The sequence below is a fragment of the Thalassophryne amazonica genome, chromosome 6 (genome assembly GCF_902500255.1).
Source record: "Thalassophryne amazonica chromosome 6, fThaAma1.1, whole genome shotgun sequence".
Classification (NCBI taxonomy): domain Eukaryota; kingdom Metazoa; phylum Chordata; class Actinopteri; order Batrachoidiformes; family Batrachoididae; genus Thalassophryne; species Thalassophryne amazonica.
The window spans coordinates 31151632-31170057 of record NC_047108.1 but is presented as its reverse complement, the minus strand read 5'-3'; the positions used below and the strand labels follow the sequence as shown (position 1 = coordinate 31170057).

Here is an 18426-nt window from a genome sequence, read left to right as displayed (position 1 = left end):
TATTGTGTTTTTTTGTTTTTGGTTAATGATTGCAGTGATGCTGGGCTTATCTTTATCTTTGTATATTGTTGATTACACTGTTCATCCACTCAGACAATTAATTTTGCTACCTTTTTAATTCATGCCTTATTCATACAAAAAACATTTTTCATATTGCTATGCAACTTTGAGTTTTCACTATAACCAAACTACATTTACAATGTAAAAAGAAATAAAGTTGTTCTTGACTGAAGATTTTGTCTGCAGACTTTAACCCAGCAGGTCCAGTCTCCATGACAGCTTCAAACAACACTGACTTAATTAAAAAAATATATATACTGCAGATGATATGTAAGTCACAAAAGTGACAAAATACATGATTATCAATGAAAACAACAGTTTTGACTAAAAACATCTCAGAGCAGACGCCTGCGTTTGCCTTTTGACTCATATTTGGCCTGTTTAAAAATCTTGGTGGTGTCACACTGCAGGTTGTGAACGCCTTTCTTGTGGCAGACGATGTGCACCAGCTTCAGGTTGCTCCTCGTGAACAGCAGCTCGTAGAAATAGTCCAGATTGATGTCGGAACTCATGTGATTCTGCAGAGAGTCCAGCAGGGTGGGAATGATCGCCCTCTTCTTCTCGATCCTAAACATGAGTTTAAGAAGGAAAACCATCAGTGGTTGTACTCATGGCAGCATGAATTCACACATTCATTTTAAACGGTAATTTTAAGTAGTCCTGAAGCTAAAAGTCAGTCAATTTCCATACATTCGGTCCGAAACACAGAAAACATCACAGCTGCATCATGTCTTGATTTTTTTTTTTTCCATTTAGATGTTCGTGTTGAGATTAAACTCTGCACCCTGAAGCAAAGCGTCTCAGATGTGTGGGTTGCGTCCCTCTAAAGAAAAGTCCAGGCACATATTCCCCCCCACCCACACAGCAGGCAGCTAAAATACAGTAAAATTAACCATAGACAGACAATAACACCACCTTTTACTGGAGTTTCTATGACTGGGGAAAAAAGATATGAAAAATCACTTTCTGCTCTTTGACAAACGTTCCTCAAATAAACCCACATGGAGCTCCATCATCTGCAAGCTCTAGAATAGAAAAATCGAACTAAAGAAAAGTGGATGCTGAGTCAATTGAATATGCATTCATATTATTTATATATATTACTAAATGTTCAAAGTGTCTGTTCAGGGAGGCACTGTATGCAGCTAAACAAGCCGGTTAAAAAAAATTTACAATAATTCCATGCACACAAAAAGGTCCAAATTTACTCCAGCCTGTAAAAATCACATCCAAAAACCCATCAAAGTTGATATAGTGTGGAATAAAAGAAGTGATGTGGAAAGATTGAACGACGACACAAATGCATCCCAAATACAGCTCGGTCTGAATTTGTGTACCTGCTGCTTGTGATGCACGTCCGACACAATGCACATATGACAGCGGTGGTGTGTTTCACGCTTTAGCAAGCTGTTCCTAATAAAATACCATGATGTCTTGTAATAACTTTTTTTTTTCTTTCTGATATGATGGTTTCACTTTGAGTCCAGGTGAGAGCTGAGTGCAAAATAACAAGACTGTTGACCTACTGAGTACTCTGGATCAAAAGTTCTATTTCTTTTATATTTTCATAGTTATATCCAATCCTGTGAGTATTTTTCACCTAAAAGAAGCTGCATGTGCTTGTAAGGGTAAAATGTAGATAAGTTAGTCTAAACCTACTAATCTATGTAGACAAATAACTCCATCCTCCTATAATTTTCCAAATTAAAGAGGAGATAATGAAGACAAAACGTATTCACAGTGAACTTTAATGCACCAGAACAATCAAAAAGCAACCAGCCGTGTCTGCCACCTGCTTAACGGGTTCTGTAAAATTAAAAACTGCTGCCCACCTTTGTGTAGCCCTCAGCCAACAAGGGTGCAATCGCCTTCATGTGACTGTTCCCTAAAAAAAATCTCATCAGCAGAGAACTGGGATCAAATAGACAGCAGGACCCATGTGTGGGGACAATACCAAACTGTTTAATGGCACTGCAAGTCACTGATGACAATCTGTAAAGGACATGGCTACATACTTATGTGCAACACATTTCAAAATGTTTACAACACCAGTGTTTCTAAACATTATATCAAAAGGAACACAGCATACGTATGTTAAATGGGCTTCAATTTGTCATTAGCGGTTTTGAATCATTCCTGCCGATTTGCTCTCGTCTGGTGTTGAAACAAACTACTGAAGGATTTAATGTTATCGGATCAGTGTTTTAATTTGTAAATAACACTAATGACAAAGTTTAAACAATGAGTACAATTTGAATTATTAACGGAGAGGCCGCAGTGTCAACGTGTTGCTCGTTATTTAAGATCAAATATTTCGGACCTGGACTATTTGGCTTTGAGGGTTTTTTTTGGGCCATTAGAGAGATTTGGGTGAGGCGGGGCCATTACTGTAGTGGACCAACAAATCGATCAGACATTCCTGAGGAAACACGGGCATCTTGTCCAACCTGTGGTCGAGATTCCAGGTGCTGAAGATGATCCTGCTCTCTCGGCTGCTGTACGGGTTGATGGAGTGGAGAGACGGACACCTCTCCTGGTCAAAGGATCCCTGAGGAGCAAACAGCATGAACATCGGAAAACAAGGTTCACTTTTCTCAAAATGTGCCAAAATATGGTCTCTCTCAGACAGCCAGTACTGCTGGAACAGGCTGCTTTTTTACAACCCTGGCCATATTCAAACAGTGTGCAACCAAACCTCTGAATGATCTGCTCACCATTGAGACACCTAAAATCAATGCTTTTTTAAAAATTATTCAAAGCAGCTGTAATGGCAGTTAAATATCCACAGTGCACTGAAGCGACCCGAGTCAGGTTCTGCGTAATCCGTGCAACGGGTGCAGAAATACTGCTGGCTGTGGTCAGTTTACCACAGATGCTGCACGTGGTGAAAAATCCTGTCGACACTTCATATCACCAGTCAAGTTGTTAATAGCTTCACTGTGCATGTTTACGACAAATGTGACTCGCGTTCAACTGGACCTCTGCTGCATGTGTTCAATGTACAGATGAGCTATTTCAATTTGAAGACCGTCAATATTTATTTGAACAGAATATTTTATACATTCAGAATCACCTCAATATTTGGCCACAGCTTTGTAAAAATACTCAATGACATCACTGGAAAACAATAAGAACGAGCTGTTAAACAACCGACCTCTACGGACTTTGTGGAGAGCTGCAGTGTTGTGGCAGGTCCAGAGTACCTGCCTGTATAATCAGTCATTTTAAAGTTTCTTCACATTCACTGGGTTATTATTTCCTGAAACATCTAATGACATTTTGATTTGTTCAGTCACAACAAGAAGCATTTTTTGGTGGCGTTTCTTGCTTGTCCTGTACACTTGCATTGAATATCTGTTCAGACCGATGTTTGCTTTGGAACATGATAATGTATTTATGTGCGATCATCTATTACTACCCAAAGTACGAGTTTTAACATTACTGTGGCTCAGTTCTCCTAAAACAGGATTCTGTTTAATAATTTTAGAAATATATAAATGTTTTCATCATTGAAATTTTACATTTGTCTTCCATGTCTAAAATGGTAAATGGACTACATTTATATAGCGCTTTCCCATCTGCATCAGAAGCTCAAAATGCATTCACACAGACACACACACACCGATGCCATGCAAGGTGCTCACACTCCGGGAGCAATTAGGGGATTAAGGACTTTGCCCACGGCCCTTAGTGATTTTTCCGGTCTGGCTGGGTTTTGAACTGAGGATCCTCTGGTCTGCAGCCCAACACTTAACCAGTAGACTAACACCTCTAAATAAATTTCATCCTGAAATTACAAAAGGGGGTCATCCTCTTGACTACCAAGTTGTATTATGTGACCTGGACCATGCTTTCATGTTGTTGATACCAAATTCTGACCCAACCATCTGAGAAACTCAACTGAAAGCGAGACACATCAGACGAGGTGATGATGTTACAATCTGCCATTGTCCAATTTTGGTGAACTTGTTCCCATCATAGCCTGAGTTTCCTTTTCTTAGCTGACAGGAAATTCCAGCTTCAATATGTTGTGCGTTCAGAGATGCTCTTCTGCAAACCATCTTTCTAATCAGTGGCTATTTGTTTTACTGGTGCATTTCTATCTGCTTGATCCAACCAAGCCACTCTTCTCTAACCTCTGCCATCAACAAGGAACTTTCAACCGCAGAACCAATGCTCACTGGATCTCTTACTTTTTTTTATTTATTTATTTATTTTTTGGATGGTTCTCTGTAGACCAGGGGTGGGCAATAAGGGCCAAGACAGTGCAGGTTTTCTTTGCAACCAATCACCTCAACAGGTTGGTTTACTGATGAGCTTCTCCCCTCAACTGTAACACCTGATGATCACTGAAATCACCTGCTGAGCTGATCGGTAGTAAGGAAAACCTGCATGGTCTCTGTGCTACAGGGCACACTTGTGCCCACCCCTGCTGTGGACCTTAGAGATGGTTGTCTGAAAATCCCAATTCTTCTCCCTCTAATGCTTGGTTTGAACTTTAGCAGATCCTCTTAACCACACCAACATGAGTATATGCACTGAGTTTCTGCTACTTGATTAGCTGCGAAGATATTTGCTTTAATGCACAGTTGAACAGTGGCACCACTGAAGTGGCCAGTGAGCATATAGTTCCATAGGGATCATAACAAGTTCATGTGAAGTTTGAAATCATGTTGGAGACAAAGTCTCCTGAAAAAAGACAAAGTCTCTTCAAAGAAGACTGGTACTGGTCAGTAAGGACAGGGGTCTGTTTTTCTGCCTGCTCCGGTTCTTGCTGTAGTACCTGGCAGGTGAACCATCCCTCCTGAGTACAGAGACGCTTCGGTTTCTGTTCGGTGCGGTCAAAGTAACAGCTGTTGTACTTCGCAGACTTCAGCATGTCTGTCAGACACTTGGATGTTTTGCGAAACTCTGCCTCAACTTTAGTTTTCTGGATGCTTTTCTTTGCATCTTCCACCTGAAAACAGACAGAAATTAAAGTGTAGGTGACACCAAAACATGCACAAATAATCACTAAAAATGATGAAATGTTGATATTTTAAAAAATCCTTAACAATAAAAATCCATGATAACTGCGCAGGTGAAGGATAAACAATAGCTGTCTGAAGCCTGCGCTCTATTTCAGCCCTCAGCCGTGGCCATACTGTTGCTACGTCAACACCAGAACAGGACCTGATGATTCAAGCCCAAATCAATTGTAAACACAGCAGAGGTCAAGCTGTTTTTGGACAATTTTTTCTAGTGGAGCATTTTTTTTTTTTAAAGTCCAGTCTGAAGGTGATTCTGAAGAAGCTGTGGGGGATACAGCCTTATGGTTTTGAGCCTTATTTAGACCACAATGAGGGAGACTAAACCTTGGAGGAAAACCTTCAGTCTGACAACAGTGACAATATTGGCAGAGTTCAGAACACAGAATGGTGATTATAAAATAAATAAATACTGCAGGTGATTTCGGCATGCAGGAGATGATATTTTTTCCCAGCTCTGTGGTCATACTCAACTGATTAAAAAAAATTCTAAAAGTTTTACTGTCCTTGACATCAGAAAATGTGATGAGGAAGTGTGGATTTTTTATTCATTTATTTATTATTACATACATTTCAAATCTGAAAAATGACAAGGGACTGAAAATATCAGTTATTAAAATAAATATTTTGTCCTTCTTGAATACAGTTAATGTACTGTACTTTAGTAGCGTAATACGTTATTATTAAATATTGAAACCATTCACACAAAGAGTAAATAATATAATCTTATCTGTCCTTTTCAGTGAGATCATCTGAAAACTTATCCATCTTTACAAAACGACATCCGAAAATAATTTAATTCCTTCTGTCTTGGCTAAAGAAAAGTCCATTTGTCACACGGGAGTTTGGTGCCAGGTTACAGCGCCAGCTCTAATCCGTTATTGCAGCTGATGTCTCGAGTCTTTGCTCTTAACGAGCCACTTTACGCTGCAAGTTAAAAGATTCCCAGAGTCCCTCATCTGCTCATAACATCTCAGTCTGTATGCGATGAAATTATCCCATGATCCACAAAACAATAAAATAAAATAATATGAATGACAAATCATTAGCCAATGCAAGGCTGAGGCCTTCGAGCAACTCTTTGGGAACAAGTCAGAAGGGAAACTACATGAGGAGCTTGATCCGGCAAGGGTTGCAAGGGACAAGGCAGATGTCACCAGCATAAAAGATTATGTAAAGGATCATTGTCAGGACCCATTTGACTTGGAAAGTATCCCAAAAGAGCTTGTTAACATTATGACCGGGCAGATTGCGACTAAAGCTATTGAGGAATCTCTGACATCCATTGCAGAAGAAGGAAAGACGATCGTCAACAACTTCCTTGCTGTACGGCTAATCGATGGAGAGGTCAAGAGCTTTTGGGATGCTATTCCCAAATCTACTGTGCCAACCTTTGCAAGCATGAAGAAGGCCCTGTCATTTGACAAAGAAAGGAAAATGGTTCTTGACCCAGAAGTACTATTCTGTCGCTTGCTCTCTGCTGCGAAGCACCGTGGCATTGATATGAGAATGGTTTTGTCATACGAGTTGACCCCAGTTCCGCCTGCATTGTTCCATGATGATGAAACCATGAGAAAGGCCATCAAGTCTGATCTAGCTGATAAGTTAGAAAAGAACTGTCCACAAGAAACTGAATTGAAATCCAACATCCATATCCCAACAGCTTACATCACTGCTGGCATGTGCTTCATCCAAGGTGTGAATGAATCGCAATTCAAAACCTTTGATGACCTCGGTGAAATTGTACTCAAGAAGCTGTCTAGATTATACAGGAACCCAGATCTTGATATTGAGATAGTGACCCTTGTATTTGATAGGTATGATGTGAGTTGAAGTATCAAAGGCAATCAGCGTCAATGACATGGTGACATAGGTGCTGATGGACCCTCTCACAAGATTATTGGAAACGGACAAATCCCCAACTCCAGGCAATTTCTCATGTCAGGACAAAACAAGTCAGCCTTTATTTATTTCCTGAGCAAGTACATCGAAGAGCATGCACCAGACAGAATTCCTAAGGAACAAACACTTGTCACTGCTGGAGGATATCCTAATCGCGAACTTGAGAGAGAGATTTCAAGTCAACGAACAAGAGATCTGGAGGCTGTTTTCCAACCATGATGAGGCAGATACCAGGATGATATTGCATGCTACTCATTTATCGACCTTTCCTCGCACCATTGTCAGATGTGACGATACAGATGTCTTAGTCCTTTTGTTGTACTACAAAAGTAGAGGTCAACTGAGCAAAGATGTATACATGCATGCCGTCCACTCAGGAAAGTTTATCACCAGGGAACGGTTCATTCCAGTATCGAAAATTGCTGAGGCAACTGGAATGGATCGGTGTTGCATTCTACCTGCTGTGTATGCCCTGACTGGCTGCGATTCCACCAGTGGCTTTTTCAGACTTGGGAAGAAAACAGCATACCCCATCCTCCAAAAACACAAAGATGCTCTTGACGGACTGACAGAATTCCATTGTCCAGACGATGAGGGACTTGATGCTACTACGGAGCTCCTCCTTTTGATGTACGGGAAGGTTTGCAATGGCAGATCGTATGCTACTCTTGAGGAATTGCGCTTCATATTAGCATCCACAACTGACAAACCAGTGTCATCCCTCCCTCCAACTGATGATGCATTTAGACTGCATCTCTTAGAGCAAAGTTCCAGTGCCGTAGTCACATTGCAAAGCCAAGAATGAGAGATCGCACAGCATACGGTTGGGTTAAATCAGATGAAAATCTGCAGTGTGTGACAAATCAGAAGGAATCAGCTCCCAAGGAAATATGGGATTTGACCCACTTGTACTGTAACTGGAAGCAGGCCAACTGCATTGATGGTAGAAAATGTCCATGTCTACTTGGTGGCCTGAAATGCACAGAGATATGCAGCTGCAATAACAGTCCAAACACTGTGGCTATGGTACAAAATGATGACAACGGGAATGACGATGAAGACTAGAAATGATATTTTTGGATAAAGCCCCAAGAACATTGTATGTCAGTTTGAAATTCCAAGACTATTGTGATCAGTGGAGTAAGAACAAATGACTAGCAACACTTCTGAGGATATGAACCCCCTCTCCCAGAAAAGAATGTTGTATACATTCCACTGAGGATTACTGACAGATGACTAGGATTTTGGTCTCACCTCTTTCATGTAGCTTCGTATCCTGCTTTCACAGTTGAACTTCATGTAGGCAGCCTTTGTCTTGAAACGAGCATCAACACCTGAAATTAAAATGAACTTACACCTTAATTACATGCTTTTTTAATGTCACATTCATCCCTATCAGTAACATGGGGTGCATGGAAGACAAAAGTCTTTAGACTTCTGAAGATGTTCAAAAGGAACAATGCGATTAAGGACTTTTACAACTCAAAATGAGAAAACATTAGGATGATATGGAAAAGGCAAAAAAAAAAAAAAAAAAAAAAACACACAAAAAAAAAAAAATACATCCAATCCTGCTTTTCAGGCCTGCAACACTTTCCAAAAAGGTTGGGATGCTAAAGCATTCGCCACTTTTATCATGTGTTGTCATGCCTTCTCACAACACTTAAAGAATGATTTGGCATACACATCTCTAGGGGTGCGACAGTACAGGGTCATTGTTGTTGCATTTTCCATTTCAAAATCTCCACACATTCTCTACTTGGGACAGGTTAGGACTGTAGACAGACCAGTCCTATCTATACCCATACCCATCTTATGCAGCCATGTCTTTGCAGTGTGTGCAGAATGTGGTTTTGCCACGGATTTTCTTCAAAAAGATGTCTTCTTGAAGGCAGCATATGTTGCTGTAAAACCTCAAAGTACTTTTCTGCATTAATGCTGCCATCCCAGAAATGAAAGTTACCTTTGCCAAGGACACTGACACAATCTCCTATCATGACAGACCCTGGATTTTGGATAACAGTAATCCCTTGCTCTTGTGGTTATATCAACTACTGATGAATGACTATTCTTGATGCAGTGCTGTCGGAGGGTTCAGACATCAGGGGTGTTCAGCTTCGGCTTAATCGTTGAATGATATTATGTACTCTAGAGGGATAAATACGCAAATATCTTCCAGTCTTTCTTTGAAAACCTACTCCATCTGAATGGTTGATTTAAAACATTTCAATAATTTGCTAGCACATTTGTTGACAAAGTGGAGATTCTCTTCCCATCTTTCCTCCTCAAAGATTCAGCTTTTCATGGATACTGCTTTTGTACAAAATCATGATTATAACCGCCTACTTCATCTGTCTGAAATAACATTGTTATTTTCTTTACCTCACTTATTAGCCCCAACTTGCCCCCATCCCAAAACAGTTAAATGTGGTCTATTAAACATTAGGTCTCTCTCTTCTAAGTCCCTGTTGGTAAATGATATAATAATTGATCAACATATTGATTTATTCTGCCTTACAGAAACCTGGTTACAGCAGGATGAATATGTTAGTTTAAATGAGTCAACACCCCCGAGTCACACTAACTGTCAGAATGCTCGTAGCACGGGCCGGGGCGGAGGATTAGCAGCAATCTTCCATTCCAGCTTATTAATTAATCAAAAACCCAGACAGAGCTTTAATTCATTTGAAAGCTTGACTCTTAGTCTTGTCCATCCAAATTGGAAGTCCCAAAAAACAGTTTTATTTGTTATTATCTATCGTCCACCTGGTCGTTACTGTGAGTTTCTCTGTGAATTTTCAGACCTTTTGTCTGACTTAGTGCTTAGCTCAGATAAGATAATTATAGTGGGCGATTTTAACATCCACACAGATGCTGAGAATGACAGCCTCAACACTGCATTTAATCTATTATTAGACTCTATTGGCTTTGCTCAAAAAGTAAATGAGTCCACCCACCACTTTAATCATATCTTAGATCTTGTTCTGACTTATGGTATGGAAATAGAAGACTTAACAGTATTCCCTGAAAACTCCCTTCTGTCTGATCATTTCTTAATAACATTTACATTTACTCTGATGGACTACCCAGCAGTGGGGAATAAGTTTCATTACACTAGAAGTCTTTCAGAAAGCGCTGTAACTAGGTTTAAGGATATGATTCCTTCTTTATGTTCTCTAATGCCATATACCAACACAGTGCAGACTAGCTACCTAAACTCTGTAAGTGAGATAGAGTATCTCGTCAATAGTTTTACATCCTCATTGAAGACAACTTTGGATGCTGTAGCTCCTCTAAAAAAGAGAGCTTTAAATCAGAAGTGCCTGACTCCGTGGTATAACTCACAAACTCGTAGCTTAAAGCAGATAACCCGTAAGTTGGAGAGGAAATGGCGTCTCACTAATTTAGAAGATCTTCACTTAGCCTGGAAAAAGACTCTGTTGCTCTATAAAAAAGCCCTCCGTAAAGCTAGGACATCTTTCTACTCATCACTAATTGAAGAAAATAAGAACAACCCCAGGTTTCTTTTCAGCACTGTAGCCAGGCTGACAAAGAGTCAGAGCTCTATTGAGCTGAGTATTCCATTAACTTTAACTAGCAATGACTTCATGACTTTCTTTGCTAACAAAATTTTAACTATTAGAGAAAAAATTACTCATAACCATCCCAAAGACGTATCGTTATCTTTGGCTGCTTTCAGTGATGCCTGTATTTGGTTAGACTCTTTCTCTCCGATTGTTCTGAGTTATTTTCATTAGTTACTTCATCCAAACCATCAACATGTTTATTAGACCCCATTCCTACCAGGCTGCTCAAGGAAGCCCTACCATTATTTAATGCTTCGATCTTAAATATGATCAATCTATCTTTGTTAGTTGGCTATGTACCACAGGCTTTTAAGGTGGCAGTAATTAAACCATTACTTAAAAAGCCATCACTTGACCCAGCTATCTTAGCTAATTATAGGCCAATCTCCAACCTTCCTTTTCTCTCAAAAATTCTTGAAAGGGTAGTTGTAAAACAGCTAACTGATCATCTGCAGAGGAATGGTCTATTTGAAGAGTTTCAGTCAGGTTTTAGAATTCATCATAGTACAGAAACAGCATTAGTGAAGGTTACAAATGATCTTCTTATGGCCTCGGACAGTGGACTCATCTCTGTGCTTGTTCTGTTAGACCTCAGTGCTGCTTTTGATACTGTTGACCATAAAATTTTATTACAGAGATTAGAGCATGCCATAGGTATTAAAGGCACTGCGCTGCGGTGGTTTGAATCATATTTGTCTAATAGATTACAATTTGTTCATGTAAATGGGGAATCTTCTTCACAGACTAAAGTTAATTATGGAGTTCCACATGGTTCTGTGCTAGGACCAATTTTATTCACTTTATACATGCTTCCCTTAGGCAGTATTATTAGACGGTATTGCTTAAATTTTCATTGTTACGCAGATGATACCCAGCTTTATCTATCCATGAAGCCAGAGGACACACACCAATTAGCTAAACTGCAGGATTGTCTTACAGACATAAAGACATGGATGACCTCTAATTTCCTGCTTTTAAACTCAGATAAAACTGAAGTTATTGTACTTGGCCCCACAAATCTTAGAAACATGGTGTCTAACCAGATCCTTACTGTGGATGGCATTACCCTGACCTCTAGTAATACTGTGAGAAATCTTGGAGTCATTTTTGATCAGGATATGTCATTCAAAGCGCATATTAAACAAATATGTAGGACTGCTTTTTTGCATTTACGCAATATCTCTAAAATCAGAAAGGTCTTGTCTCAGAGTGATGCTGAAAAACTAATTCATGCATTTATTTCCTCTAGGCTGGACTATTGTAATTCATTATTATCAGGTTGTCCTAAAAGTTCCCTAAAAAGCCTTCAGTTAATTCAAAATGCTGCAGCTACAGTACTGACGGGGACTAGAAGGAGAGAGCATATCTCACCCATATTGGCCTCTCTTCATTGGCTTCCTGTTAATTCTAGAATAGAATTTAAAATTCTTCTTCTTACTTATAAGGTTTTGAATAATCAGGTCCCATCTTATCTTAGGGACCTCGTAGTACCATATCACCCCAATAGAGCGCTTCGCTCTCAGACTGCAGGCTTACTTGTAGTTCCTAGGGTTTGTAAGAGTAGAATGGGAGGCAGAGCCTTCAGCTTTCAGGCTCCTCTCCTGTGGAACCAGCTCCCAATTCAGATCAGGGAGACAGACACCCTCTCTACTTTTAAGATTAGGCTTAAAACTTTCCTTTTTGCTAAAGCTTATAGTTAGGGCTGGATCAGGTGACCCTGAACCATCCCTTAGTTATGCTGCTATAGACGTAGACTGCTGGGGGGTTCCCATGATGCACTGTTTCTTTCTCTTTTTGCTCTGTATGCACCACTCTGCATTTAATCATTAGTAATCGATCTCTGCTCCCCTCCACAGCATGTCTTTTTCCTGGTTCTCTCCCTCAGCCCCAACCAGTCCCAGCAGAAGACTGCCCCTCCCTGAGCCTGGTTCTGCTGGAGGTTTCTTCCTGTTAAAAGGGAGTTTTTCCTTCCCACTGTAGCCAAGTGCTTGCTCACAGGGGGTCGTTTTGACCGTTGGGGTTTTACATAATTATTGTATGGCCTTGCCTTACAATATAAAGCGCCTTGGGGCAACTGTTTGTTGTGATTTGGCGCTATATAAAAAAATTGATTGATTGATTGATTGATCCCAACTTTTTTTGGAATGTGTTGCAGGCCTTAAATGCAAGAATGGATGTATAGTAACAAATGAAAATGACGACACAAAACACGACATATCTTCGGTTCATACTGTTTGCAATGAAACAGAAGTCAAAGTAAATACAAGAATCACTGTAGGTTGTTGTTTTTTTTTTTTGTATATTCCCCACCATCCCAAATTTTTCTGATTTGGGGTTGTAACAGGAAATAGGAAGTGTACTACATGGTATGTCTACAATGCAGTTGAATAATCAGAGTAAGTTTGGAAAACTCCACGTCTTAATTAGAAAATTTGATTATTGCTTACTCTAATTATGACCTCATACAGGTTCAGGTAATCAGAAAATGCTGTTTACATGGCAGTGACCTAAACAAAATATGGTCTTAATTAGATCAGAATATTATTTGTACATATTAAAGCAAAGACTTCCTGGTTAGACCATCGTGAGACTGGTTAGTTTCACCCGACTGATAATGTGTTATTTCAACAGTAATCTTGCTCAGCATGAGAGAAACCGCAGATTTGGTGTATCTGCTTAACTAATACACCAAGTCAGAATCCTGCCTAGATGTATTCTTCCTGCATACAACAGAGGTGTACGAAGTGAAAGTGATGAACATGTTGAGACATTTTCTTATCTTAGCAGTATATTCCTTTACCTGATGTAGCTGCAGTTACACACCCAAAGCACATATTCAGTATATACTGTCATATGCAACAAGAGAAGGTCTATGTCCATATGGACTCAGGTGTAATAAGATGAATTCTTTGGCCAGTCAGTGAGTCGAGACTCCAAACACAAAAAGCAGATGGTACTTCATACCGCTGAACCAGCCTTCATCCTCGTCTCTGTTCTCCAGCTCAGATTTGTCCTCCAGGTTCAGCAGCAGGTCACACAGCAGTTTGCGCCTTTTAGGAGACTTTTCATCTGACAGAAGCCCCTTGGCAGCTTTGATGAGGTCATCAGCATGGCGGTCTGTGCTCAGCAACTGACCAATGTCACACAGAGCTAAAAGCAGAAATAAAACAGTTGTTTGTTTATCTTCGCTCAAGTCAGCAGAAGACCGATCGTGTTAGACTATTCCACCTTGGTTTTTAAACACGGGGCCACCGTGATTTTCAGCAGGAACACAGAGTGAGTAAGTGTTGGATGTTCTGAAAGAAAGTCTGGAACATCATATTATATTCTGCACAGAATGTATTAATTTGAAAGTTTGACATTTAACACTAGCTGTAGAACATTAAACAAAACAGGCGGCAAAGTACAGCATCCACCTTTGTGTCTGTTGTACTATAGGCTACTGTGTTGACAAAGTGTTGATAAATATTGTAAATATTTATATTTACAATATAAATATTGTAACCAAGACCAAAGTGAGGCATCATGAAGACAGGAATCATAATTAAAACACAACTGAGATTCTTTTGAGACATATAACCTACTATTATCATTAATCAAAACCATGGGCCATTAAGTTCTCACCGAACATTATCCACATAACCTGCAGTGCTTCATTTGTGCATCAGATCAACACACTGAAAAATAGTAGAGTCTTCGACTGGACTGGGTTGCTTGACGCGAGGACATTTCGCTTCTAATCGCAGAAGCGATTTTCTTGACAGAGTCTGATTTGTGTCTTGACTCTTGGAGAGAAGAATAACAGAAGCCAGCAAAAGCTGGAGTTTTAAACCTAACCAGACCCCTCCTATCGAGAGGCAGACTGCTATTGGCTAGTGACTAACAATTGCTCTAATTAGCACCTACTGTGCTCTAGTTAGCACCCTCCTAATGACCGGGCAGCTGTCCCTCCTAAAGATGGGAATGACGCCTCTCCTGATGACGTGAATGACTCATTACCATGAACAAAAGACTAAAACTATGGGGTTAAAATTGTCTCATTAATATTTATAAATGCACGCAGGGTGATCTACAAATAATCATTGATTTGCAAATGTGTTCAGATATCCACAAATGCAAATTTCATATTTGTAACTTGTAAATTGGTCTTTTCAAATAATGTTTATTTGCAAATATAAAACTTAATTTGTAAAAAAAAAAAAATTACATTTGTAAAACTGGAAATTGTATTTGTGAATTGAGTTTCAGCATTTGTGGATCACCAATTACACGCATTCATCGCTTTCCTCTGTGACGTAATTTTGAGACATTCTTTTTGCGAAATCCACACAGATCCACAAACAAATGCCTACTGATTCGCAAATACACACTAATGCATACTGGATATCCACTAGATGGCAGTGTGGTTCCATTCTTTGATGTGGCAAGCTGAAACTATATGCTCCCAGATGAGAGAAGGCCGACATTTCAGAATAAATCATTTCACATTACCGTAATGGAGGCGTCTGATGGATGGGTATGTATGTGGTGATATTGTCTGCAAGGTCAATTATTTTTTAAAATTATGAAGTGTTGTTGTATAAAATGATGACGGGTGTTTTACCAGAGCCACCTAGCTAGCATCAGGCTCTGGTAAAACACCCGTCATCATGTTGGTCTTCTCTCATCCGGGTGCATATAGTTTCAGCTTGCCACATCAATGAATGGAACCACACTGCCATCTAGTGGATATCCAGTGTGCGTGAGTGTGTATTTGCAAATCAGTAGGCATTTGTTTGTGGATCTGTGTGGATTTTGCATAAAGAATGTCTCAAAATTACGTCACAGAGGAAAGCGATAAATGCGTGTAATTGGTGATCCACAAATGCTGAAACTCAATTCACAAACACAATTTCCAGTTTTACAAATGTAACTTTTTTTTTTTTTACAAATTAAGTTTTATATTTGCAAATACAACATTATTTGCAAACACCAATTTACAAGTTACAAATATGAAATTTGCATTTGTGGATATCTGAACACATTTGCAAATCAATGATTATTTGTAGATCACCCTGTGTGCATTTACAAATATTAATGACACAATTTTAACCCCATATGAAACTGCTTTGACCCGAGTACCCCATTGTAAACAGGGGGCAAAGCGTGTCTCAGACCCCCTCCCCGGTTAAGGCTGGGTTTCAGCTATTTCGCATACAATGCTTCCTTCACTCCCCTCTCAAACCATTTCTTTTCTCTGGCTAAGATTTTAACTTCCTTGTCCTCAAACGTGTGGTTAGTGTCTCTATGGTGGAGATGAACTGCAGACTGAGGTCCACTGGTGCCCTCTCTGCGGTGCTGGTATAGCCTTTTGTGCAATTGCTGCTTAGTCTCACGTATGCAGTGTTCGTTACAGTTTTCCTAACATCTGATAGAATACACTACATTGCTCTGTTTGTAACTAGGGATCCTGTCCTTAGGGTGAACTAATTTCTGTCTCAAGGTGTTAACAGGTTTAAAGTAAACTGGGATTTTGTGCTGTCTGAAGATCCTCTATAGTTTTTCCCCTACTCCTGCTAAATAAGAGAGAGACCCTCCTCTTCTTCTTGGCTCCGTCTCCTGTCTGTCTGGTCTTTTTGTTCTTTGGGACTTTTGCACTTTATCCAGGGACCAATGTGGGTACCCACATACTGTGAGGGCTTTCTGGACATGTTGTTGTTCTTTAGCCCTTCCCTCTGTAGTTGTGGGCACCTGTAGGGCTCTGTGTTGAAGAGTCCTGATCACTCCGAGCTTGTGTTCAAGGGGGTTCTTTGAGCCAAAGAGCAGATATTGGTCAGTGTAAGCGGGTTTTCTGTAAACCTCTGTCTGGAACTGCCTGTGACATCAGAGTCCAAGAAGGCTAAATGGTTGTTTCTGGCATCCTCACGTGTGAACTTGATATTGGAGTCCACCGAGTTGATGTGCTCTGTAAAGGCCTCTACTTCCTGTTGCTTGATTTTAACCCATGTGTCATCGACATATCTGAACCAGTGACTGGGAGAGATGCCCGTGAACGACGCCAAGGCTCTCTTCTCCACTAGGTCCATGTACAGATTGGCCACAATGGGGGATACCGGAGACCCCATCGCACAACAATGGATCTGCCTGTAGTAATTCACCCTAAACTGGAAATACATGGTGTTAAGACAGATCTTCAAAAGTTGGCAGATGTGGTCTGGTGTACGTTTGGTCCTTTCAAGTAGAGACGCATCCTCCAGCAACCTCTGCCTCACAGCTGTGACAGCCTCAGCAGTGGGGATGCTGGTGAACAACGATGTCACATCGAATGACACCATAGTTTCATCTGCCTCCAGCTGAAGGTCCTGGATCTTGTTCACAAAATCTTGTTCTCCACATGGTGGTCTGAGTTACCCACTAGAGAAGCCAAAATCCACTTGAGGTGCTTGGCCAAATTGTAAGTGATGAAGCTGTGCTGCATACAATAGGCCTGAGAGGCACGTCCTGTTTGTGGTTGTTGGGCAGCCCATAGATGCATGGAGTGGCGTCCCAGGGTACAGTCTGTAGTACGCCTGCCTGTCGATGAGTCCCTCTTTCTCCAGGTTTTGGAGGTAGTTAATGATTTTCTTCTTATAGCCGCTTGTGGGGTCTCTCTTCAGACGCTCGTACGTATTGGAGTCACTGAGCAAGTTGTTGACCTTGGCCTTGTAGTCCGATGTGTTCAGGAACACCGTGCATCTGCCTTTATCTGCTAGCAGGATAAGGATACTTTGGTCCTTCTGCAGTGCTGACAATGCTTTCCAGTTTCTCCTGTGATGTTTGGACTGAGGAGTCTTAGTACTGTCAGCACTGCTGTGACTCTTATCCAGAGGTCCCCAGCTTCTGACTCTGACAGACTGTTATGTTTAATGGCTGACTCTACTGCAGTGATGTAATCTACTGTCAGTATATATTTAGGGGTCACTGAGAAATTTAGTCCTTTTGCGAGCACATCCTTTTCTGTCTGTGTAAGAACCCTGTCAGAGAGATTGTTTATCCAATTTTCCCTGTTCTCACTAATTTGTCTGGGTGTATCTTTATAACTACACCCACTGCTCGTGAAAGTAAGCCTTTTCTGCACTAAAAGGTTGTGAAACTTCTTGATTTGCCACTCCTTACTTTTTAAATGCTCAGACATTTGAATTTTAACTATGAACTTTGTGATCTTATTATGGGCCTCTTCCCACACTAAAGTTTCTAACATTTTGTGAAGACTATCAAGATCATTTTAGAGGTCTAATATTTTATAATGTAGCCTTCTAATTCTAAGACCCAAAATCCTCCTAAGGATTCTGCTTCTAGTGCCTTTTGCTTCATGCATTTAGGAATGTTTTCTCTGCATCTCAGATTAAATCTTAAGTGGTTTATAAAGTTCTTCTTAGCAGTCGTTTCCAGATTATGTACCAGTGCCAGGGCCTCATGCAACCCAGTCCAGTCGAAGATTCAAACTTCTCTACTATGGAAACCACCTGGACAACTGAGAGCCTTCACAGAAACATTGCAACCAACTGTGCCACTACTGGTCACGCTAATTTCAGAATGAAAAAAAATTACACATTTACAAATACACATTTATTTGTAAAAACCAACACACACGTTAACAGTAACTTGTGTGTTGGTTTTTTACAAATAAATAAACCAACAACCAGTGACGAGAAGGCTCATTTTCTCATAACGCCTTTTGGCATCTGTGAGTGTTAATGCTCAAACCTTCAGAATTAGTGCATTATTTTAAAACTAAAAGATATGTGTGATATTTTCACTTTGTAAAAATGACAGAGTTGACGATATCAATAAGCTGTTCGGAATTAGTTTGGTTTTTAAATCAAACCATA

The 18426-nt window shown here is 40.2% G+C and overlaps 1 protein-coding gene across 1 annotated transcript in view; it reads right to left on the bottom strand.

Moving 5' to 3' along the window:
• Window positions 1-97: 97 nt before the first annotated feature.
• Window positions 98-18426, bottom strand: part of dffb (DNA fragmentation factor, beta polypeptide (caspase-activated DNase)) — a 33555-nt gene continuing 15226 nt past the window's right edge. Inside the window, exons 4-8 of the mRNA XM_034171462.1 lie at window positions 13541-13726; window positions 8244-8323; window positions 4844-5017; window positions 2508-2608; window positions 98-627 (exon numbers count right to left, since the gene is read on the bottom strand). Coding sequence (XP_034027353.1) covers window positions 396-627; window positions 2508-2608; window positions 4844-5017; window positions 8244-8323; window positions 13541-13726 — 773 coding nt within the window. The 3' untranslated portion in view covers window positions 98-395. The remainder of the gene's footprint in view (window positions 628-2507; window positions 2609-4843; window positions 5018-8243; window positions 8324-13540; window positions 13727-18426) is intronic.